General features: G+C 33.0%; 1 protein-coding gene across 2 annotated transcripts; it reads right to left on the reverse strand.

Moving 5' to 3' along the window:
* Positions 1-223: 223 nt before the first annotated feature.
* On the reverse strand, positions 224-8,557 carry LOC133824027 (ubiquitin receptor RAD23b-like). Of its 2 annotated transcripts, none has more exons than XM_062256888.1 (11): positions 8,334-8,557; positions 7,613-7,774; positions 4,783-4,824; positions 4,563-4,699; positions 2,937-3,114; positions 2,734-2,865; positions 2,590-2,655; positions 1,649-1,696; positions 1,462-1,571; positions 683-761; positions 224-582 (listed from the first exon to the last, which is right to left on the reverse strand). In XM_062256888.1, exons 1-11 carry the CDS (start codon positions 8,397-8,399, stop codon positions 466-468), a joined length of 1,137 nt encoding a protein of 378 aa, XP_062112872.1. In that variant the 5' UTR covers positions 8,400-8,557; the 3' UTR covers positions 224-465. The 2 variants fall into 2 exon arrangements, with proteins under 2 accessions (XP_062112872.1, XP_062112871.1); XM_062256887.1 differs by having other exon boundaries at positions 4,557-4,699.
* Positions 8,558-9,236: the final 679 nt, after the last annotated feature.

The raw sequence follows: 9,236 nt of genomic DNA on the forward strand, positions 1-9,236 counted from the left end.
TAGCTAAATTTTGAAAAATGAAGGTTACATAGCTAACATAATTTTTTTTTTAAGGTTATTTAGCTAAAAATCCCTTGATTATCCATACTCTAAGGATTTGCTCGTGCATATTGAGGGCCCAAATTATTATCCTTGTGGCATATTAAAGTTGTTTTAGTGGTACATTAATGATTTATCTTAAAAACTAAAATAATCATTCAAACTATTAATGTTAGTATATCAATAATATATAAATGATTTGCTTCCTCTTTTTTCCCTTTAAATCTCACAAGTAAATGATGCCAATACAAAGAAAAAATCTCAAAACACATTAGTAACTAATATTTCACCTGGGCAAAATTAATCATAATAAATTCTTTATTAGAGTACATAATTTACTCCAAAAAACTAACCCTAGAAAAGAAGCTGAGCTTAGCTCGGATCCAACACACTAAAACTATGAATCCAATGGGTATAAAGCAGCACTCAATCCTCAAAATCTCCAGCATTCTCCAATAGGTAATTTGCTGCCAACTCCTCATTACGATCACACGCCAAATATGCTTCAATGACTAATGCTCTGTCAAATCCCATTGCCTCGAGCTACACAGAAAAACATCAGCAGTAAAATCTTGTTGAGTTGCCAGGTTAATGTGTTGCGAAAAAACAAGAGAGTATTTTAATTCACAAAAATTAAGCTTACCCGTTCGATAGCCTCCTGTTCAGCTGGGGTGACATTGATGGCATGAGGCATGTCTTGCTCAGGCTGATCAAACATGTCACTGGAAGAAACCAAAAAATTTGAGTGGAGTCCACGTCTTTCTATTTAAATTTTCAGTCTCATCTTACATTAATGTGACGAGAAAGCAGAACAGAAAACTTACAAAGATGCACCAAACAAGACTAAAACAATAAAACAGAAGGCATCCGAACTAATCCCATTAGCTCACCCTTCTGCTTTGAAGTTAGGTTCAGAATTTCTATGAAACCAAGTGAATTGTAAATGAGTTTTCTGTCCTACTGTTACACATGCCCACTTAACAAAAGTATCTTATGAATAATTAAGTATGGATTGGTGTGATGTGGTCTTTTTGTAACAATGAGTAAATAGAGCTCGAGTGATTATCCAATATAGATGAACTCTTATGACATAGAGAAACATCCGGAAAGAGGTCTGGTCCTATTTATTGTGGGAGCTATTTGTTTTGATAGGCTTAGGTATGTTTGTCCAAGGTGACATCCTCAATATTGAACTCATGACCTTGTCTTAAGAGCTTAAATGAACCAATCCTGGTACCGCTTCTCAAGGTGGTCATGTACCATGCCAAAAATTGCAGTGCCCAAAGCGTAGCAAGACAAATAGAACCCATCCTTATAAATCACTAATCTAATAAAATCTGAGATATTTCAGATTTCTTTAAAAAATTCTACCGGCCTGAACTTCTCAAAATTCAAATACAAAAATAATGACAAAGCACTCACCCTTCAGAGCCCTCGAGAGGTTCATTTATTAGCTGAAGAAACTCTGCATCGTGCTCCTGTATTAATCTCAAAAGCTGGGGGTTTTGTTTTCCAAGCTCCTGAAGCATGGGCTGTAAGAGTAGAAGCAGCAAAACTTAGAAAATATAGAAACCAATTAAGAGTATAAATGTAACAAAAGATTACAGACCTGTAAAATTTGTGGATTTGATTGCACCATTGATCGTAAAGTCTGAAACTGAAATTTAGAAAAGAAACAAAAAAATTCAGTTACCAGAAATTTAGAAGAAAAGAAACCAACAAAATATCAGTCGCCAGATCTCCAACAACACCTTAGGTGGAACGTAAGACAGTACATGACATTGGTCAAGTAGAAATGATAGAATCTATGCTAGACGTAAACCATTACTTCTAAACACAGTAGAAAAAAATAGATGAAAGATTTATTTGATAAAACAAATTTTGCCCCAATGGTCAACTGATCATTTGATATTACATATAAATATGAACTGTCCAGAGGAAGTCGCCTAAAGCTTATTGAACATGTTCGACTACTCTGTTACACATGTTATCAGTTTTCTCATAGAAATGATCTTTCAATATTCCATTATTCTTTTCTCATGTGATTTTATTTTTCTTTTTCTTTTATGCTCGGAATAATAATGAACATAACTTCCTATCATTATTTTTTTTTAAAAAAACCTCAAACCTATTACTTAATAAAGTTGAGGCTATACCCTAACTACCCAGCACAAAACGCCTTCAGCAAAGTGCACTCAAACAAACCATTCTTTAAGACATCACTAACCTGTGTGGCTCAGAAACAGTGAAGCATACAGACCAGTGGTCGACAAAGTGACTCTATTTGCGATTTTTTCAAATAGTGAATACAATAAGATGAAATTGAGAACTACATCATGACAAAGCTGGGCTTGTATATCATGACAAGGCTGGGCTTGTTCCAGAAAGCCCTTGAATATAATTTATCCAGAATCAAGCCAATTGTAAGCTTTTGCTAGGGGTAAACAGTTGTGAAAGCCCATAATATGGTAGAAAGTGTAAACAAGTTCAACCATTTAGATGGAATGACTTAACAAAAAGCAGTGAAAAATTATTTTACTTGAATCCCACCTGTGGATTGTTCCTAAGGAAATCAAGAGATCCAAGTGCTCCACCACCATCACCAGCAAGTGTTTCCTGAAGAAAGCCAGTTTATTTGAATGTACACACAATAGAGAGACTGCAAGAAAGGTCCTTCAATATCAGAAATCTTACCTGTGGAAACATATTCAAGGGAGCTGAGTTAGGAGCACCAGATACTGGAGCAGTGGCTCCACCAGTTTCAGTTGCCTGACTTGCAGGGAAATGAGCCACTGGAACTGCAACTTCTGTTGCTTCTGGAATACCCTGAAGAGAAAACATCAATAGTTAAAACAAGACAAAAACAGCATCAGCAGATTCGGTGAATTTAAACCTACAGAGTACAAATAGTCGACTGCACGCTCTGGATTGTTATAGGCTGCTCGAAGTGCTCGCGTAACGGTTTCTCTGTCCCAGTTTCCACCACCCATATCCATTAATTGTTGGACAGTTTGCTCAAGATTACTACCAGCAACCAAATTTGAAGCAGCCTGGCCATAGGTATCAGCAGTAGCACTGCAAGAAAAGTATTTATAGTACCATCATTTACTACAAATTATACTTAAACAAATTGCAAAGAAAGGGAAAATAAAATCGAAATTTCCTAGGTCTTGACACGACAATGTAGCCATCTCCTTAGCCAAAATTATTTACAATACACCCCATTTGACCATGAAATCTTTTTTGTGGCTAACATTAACTCCTATGAACCAACTAAATGTCACAACTAAAATTCATTTAGCAAACAATTTTTTTTCTGCATAAGAAAAAGTAGCGATGAATAATAGTTATAAGTTTCCAATAATTTGTTCTTTTATGACCTCATAACCCAATCTAATTTTCTAAAAATATAAACCAGTGGTAAACAAATCTCTTAGGGAACAATACAAATGCCTATTTTGCAATATTAGCTCAACCCTACACAGGCACTACCAGTACACCACTTCAATAGATCCAAAAGTCTAGGTCGCAGTAAACCATTGAGCTTCCTATCCCAAAAAAGCTCAAACCTACACAGGCACTGCCAGTGCACCACTTCAATAGATCCAAAAGTCTAGGTCGCAGTAAACCATTGAGCTTCCTATCCCAAAAAAGCTATAAGGTAACAGGTCATGCAAATTAGTCAAATATACCCAGGACAGGACCCCCAATACTAATATAAATACCTAAATAAAGGCTCAAACATATCTAGTTTTATCAATGAATCACATATATAAATCACTACCATACCCATTGACTGCTAAAATCATACATTAAAAGTTAATTTGCATATGCATTTCACCTATCTAATGATAAATCAGCACCATACCAATAGCAAAAAAAAAGGTTATATATACATACTATTCTTTCTAAATTAAATTAGTAAAAACCTAATATTTTAATACAAGATTTAAGAAACAAATGGAGGACAGGGTGTTTACTAAATCGAGCAACAAAGGATGGGTGACAGGATGTTTGGTAAATTCAGCAACAAAGGATGTAGGACAGAGTGATTGGCAAATCCTGCAGTTGTTCAAAAAGAGTTGGTAGACAACTAAAGGGATCAATATGCATCTCAAACCAAGAACTAGCTAAAATCTTTATAATTTAAAGTGCTTAACAGAGCCACTCCATAAGAGAAGGAGATGTCTCTTATTTTACCATGTAATCGGAAAGAGTATGAGTAAGACCTGATTCTCCAGTCTGTCATTTTTCTCCCCCATAATAAACTAAATTTTTATAAAAGGGAAAACAAAACAAGCACATAACAGGTCCTCACAAAGACAAAACACAAGGCATCCACCTAATCTTAGTCTCTCTTTTCAATATTGATGGCAACAAAGGTCATATATAATCATTTATATATATACATAAATATAAGTGATGTGACGCTCTGTACGACCAGAATATCAACCCTGTAGAATACTCAAATACATATAATAAAATGAATCATTCTAAAAAAAGATGCTTTCAAGTACACTGACGGGGCTTGGACAAGAGCTTCAGCAGGAACAGGAGAAGCAGCAGGAGCAGGTGCTGGAACTGGAGCAGGAGCAGGAGCTGGAGTAGGAGCAGGAGAATTTGAGGTCGGTGCAGTTGCAGAAGGATTTGTAGAAGCTGGCTGTGGCATGCAGGGAGAAAGAGGTGTAATTATACAAAAATAACAAAAGTGGGAGATAAGCCTATGATAAGTAAGAACAGTACCTGAGTGGAAGAAGCCGCCCCAGCTGAGCCTAAAGTTTTACTCTGTAGACAGGAGAAAGGAAGTAAGAAAAGACTAGGAGCAACAAAAGTAGAAACAGGAAACAAACTAGATTGCTAGAAGGTTACAACAATAAATATAAGTAACATAAAATGTTTTTGAAGAATCAATGACAGGAGAAAGGGAGTAAGAAAAGACTAGGAGCAACAAAAGTAGAAACAGAAAACAAACAACATTGAGAAGGTTACAACAATAAATTTAAGTACCATAAAATGTTTTTGGAGAATCAATGACGGCATATCATTATCTCTAATATCTCCCTCCTAGATATAATACTAAGTATCTTACCAACAAAGCAACATCAACATGTATTAATATGTGGAAGAAGTAAACAAATGCATTGTGAAATCACACGAGGACTGCTGTCCCAACATATAAATTCATGATAGAAGAAATGAGCATAGAGGAAAGAATAAAAGAGAGAGAAAGCTGATAATCTTAAAGAGAGGAAAGTCTCAATGATTTGTAATTTTATAATTAATTAACATCGCCAAGTCTAGATGGGCAAATAGAAGTTACCATCAAGGAAACAAATACTAAGAAGGTGTTTGGCTCTTAACTTAAAAACAGTTTTTTGTTTTAAAAAACTAAAAATTGTTTTTCGAAAACAAGTAGGAGTGTCTGGTATTATTTTTAGAAAACAATTTTTAAAAACAAAGTTACAAAAAACATGAAAATTTAAGAATAACAAAAAGTTGTTTTCTATTGTTCTCAAACTCTTTTTGTCCATTTTTTTTCATCACTTTTTGTTTCACATTACTTTATTGCATTATTTATTACAAACTTTAAAAAAAATTCTCTTTGTAAATATATTTATTAATTTTTTATTTAAGATTTTTTTTAAAAAAATAAAAACTAAAAAACTTTTTAGAAAACATAGCCAAACCAATATTGTTTTTTGAAAACTAAAAAACGGTTTTATGTTCTCATTTCTGAAAACACAACCTTAAAAACAAAAAAATAAGAAACAATGCCAAACAAGCCCTAAGAATCCAAATAAAATCTTAGGTACTTAAAATAATAAACTCCTAAATAGCCAACCCCATAACAACCTGCATCACCATATTCCTCTTTTTTCTTCTCAAAATAACAACAACAATAATAATAAAATTAGAACAAATACTTGAATGTGTTTCCACAGTTTAATGTAAACTAATCTTTGACATAATAAGTCTATTGAATTTAAACCAGCAAAGAAATCAACGCAAACTAATCCAATAAGTTAGAAATTTTCAGTGGGGGATATAGTTAAATTAGGCTTTATTTTTTTATTGGTGAGTATAAGTACTTTGAATGTAGTCAGACTCTGACTAATTCATAAAATGATGAAATGTTACCTCCTAGGTTCTCCTTTTGTGTACAAATTCTTCCATAACCTATTCTCCTATGTGTCTCTCTTTCTTTATCTCTTTCGTCATCTCTTTCTTAATCCTATAATGATATAAATGGCTTTAAGGGTATTTTCTCCTCCAATCTTGCGTGTGATATTCTTTTTCACACTTTCACTTGTATTGTTTTTCTCATTAAAGCAAGTTTCATTTCTTATAAACTAAAACAAATAATAAATAAAAAAGTATCCATCCTCTAGTTTGTAGGACCCCAACTAAAGTAAAAAATTTCAAGATCTATTTGAGGAACCAAGTCATTTTTCTTATATGATTATAGGAGTATGGCTAGGAGTTAAATAATAAAATATTATAATTTAAACTTTCTCGCAATTTTATCAACACATAATTTCATAACATTAATTATTATCTTGAAGGATAATTAAGGCTTATGTCTCAGGAAGAGGGGGTGATCCTCCAAGGCTTATACCTTGACATCCCCCAATGTTTAAGAAGGTGCATTTCTTGCAAATTCTTAGCAATGTCCGATGCTAAAACTTAGAATCTCAGATTCTTTACCAATGTCCATAAAGTTGCCAACATAGCACAGCAGAAAAATACATGTATTGAACACTCGACCAAAAATACAAACCGTAGCAGAAGTTTATAAACCCAAGAACGCATGCATGCAAACCTAGTTTTATTTAGTTATATATATTCTTTATCAACTTTTTTGCAGGTAAATTGAAATTCCCATTCACATAAGATGCAATTATCTAACAAATTTTAAATAAAATGAAGCATTGTCTACTTTCTCAAGGCGTATAAGACAGCAATAATAATGATAATATAAACATAGAAAAAGTAGGATACTACAAAGAAAATGGTGACAAGAGAATATCACAAAGGAATCTTTCCACCTCATTGGTAGATTCGGTACCATTAATTAAGCAGTACAGAATAATGCTGGGCAACCTTGCCAGTAAAGGAAAGAGAACTGTCACGGACTCATAATTGATAAAAACGGTACCATTATTTAAGGGGTACAAAATAATGCTGGGCAACATTGCCAGTAAAGGAAAGAGAATTGTCACAGATTTATAAATAACAAACAAGTATCATGTGTTCATATTTTTATAATTAAGGCCGGGACAAGTTACAGATCATATAATTCAATTATTTTTTTCATATATAAGACCAAGTAAATTATTCATTCTCTAAAACAACCAAACGATGAGCAAAATCTTACAAGCATGAAAAAGCCATATCAACCAACCAGAAACTCAAAAATGCAAAGGAATGCAGAATGAAAAAAGAAACTCCACAATAAAATAAAAAAAAAACAAAATGTTGATGCTACACTTACAGTCCGACAGCCCAAGCCAAACACAAAAAAGTATTTCTTACTAACTAATATTGAATGGAAATAAATAAAAACATATTGTACCTTGCTAAGCATGACAACAAGAAAACCATCTTCGGTAACCTTGTTCCCGGTTAGTGTCGTTTCATCCTTCAAGACCTTCCCATTGTGGATTAGCAACTGCTGTCCACATGGGTAATTGTCCTTTCCTTGTATATCTTCAATGTTCTTCTTAACAGCCATAACCTTAAACACATGAAAGTCACATTTCAACCAATCCATCATTTATATCAAAATCCTTCCTTCCAAGACAAAAACTATCCATCTCTAAAAGTAACCTCTTTATGATGAATGCGTACCATTGTACCAAATTTCATTAACATTTAAACAAACATTCCAACAATGAGCTTAAAGTCTATACATAATAAATAAAGATAAACAATAGAAATAACTTTATGACCATAAATCAACAGTAATTGAAGCAGTATTACACATTTGCAAACATATATGAATATATATATACATAAATGAACCAGATTTTAAGACTGTAAAATACTTGATTGACGATAAATATAGAACAATTAAATCAATTATTCATTTACAAAATCAACCAGAACCAAAATCGAAACGACATTGCCTCGGAGGAAGTTCAAATCAATTCAGCCACGCCATTGTGCTATAACTAATTTTACTTAGGTTAAGGGTTAAAAAGATCGCAAATTCTCCATTTTCTTACAACTTTTTTTTAAAAAAATAATAATAATAATTTAGCCCAAGAGAGGGAGAGAGAAGTGAGGTTACTGACTGTATCGGTAGGCTGGACCTTGATTTCGAAGTGACTGCCCTTGAGAGTCTTGACAGTGAGCTTCATATCGGCGAGAATGGGGATGCACGACAAGGGTCCAAACGTCGGCGTTTAATCGGAGGGAAAGAGGGAGAGAACCCTAGCTACCACGAACTAAAGGAAAGGAACTATACACACCCAAACCAAACTTTAGGGGAAAAGAAAGAGATGAAATGAAATGACAATATATAAATAGAGAAAGAACCTCTATCATTCTTCAACATCTTCTTTCTTTCAAAAAAAACATAAAAATAATTACAAATCAAAACAAAACAAAACACATCATTTATTTATTTATGTTCAAATAATAATACCATGTAAAATAATTATAATAATACCATGTAAAAAAATAATAATAATAACAATACCATGCGTTCAGCCCGTGATTTAATATTTTGAATTTCAAAGAAACATGCACTTTTATTAACTAACACTTTCCATTGTAAGTAAATGTATAGAAGTGTTGTATTAATTAAATATATATTTTGTTGTTCAATTTTGTTGTTCAATTTTGTCTTACTATATAATTTAAGATCTAAGTTTAGATGAATTACAGAATTCGATTATTGCAATAGTTACTACTATAATATATACATAAAAGGACTCATTTGCATGTACGGACTCATTTTCACATTTTGCAAATTGTAAGACACGAAAAAGTTTAGAGAATATTTCATGTGTTACTTGGGTGACAAAAAGCAATTTATTATGCCTTATTTGAGAAGACATAAAATGTTTTGTGTGGCATTAAATGTTAAATGTATCTTTTTTATAATTTGATGGGAGAAGTGAAATGCTCGCCAATAGATTATAGAATGAGACATGAATAATCTTTCATGTAACCTATTTTAAGACATGAAAGTT

This window comes from Humulus lupulus, chromosome 3, assembly GCF_963169125.1.
Source record: "Humulus lupulus chromosome 3, drHumLupu1.1, whole genome shotgun sequence".
NCBI lineage: Eukaryota > Viridiplantae > Streptophyta > Magnoliopsida > Rosales > Cannabaceae > Humulus > Humulus lupulus.

What these genes read in the sequence shown, in the direction of transcription:
- LOC133824027 (XM_062256887.1), bottom strand. Translation starts at nt 8,399, where the DNA reads ATGAAGCTCACTGTCAAGACTCTCAAGGGCAGTCACTTCGAAATCAAG. An exon ending in GGGCGGCTTCTTCCACTCAG is followed by an intron (nt 4,700 to 4,782) that starts GTACTGTTCTTA and finishes TGCATGCCACAG; the next exon opens with CCAGCTTCTACAAATCCTTC. An exon ending in CCTCTCGAGGGCTCTGAAGG is followed by an intron (nt 762 to 1,461) that starts GTGAGTGCTTTG and finishes GGTTTCTTCCAG; the next exon opens with TGACATGTTTGATCAGCCTG.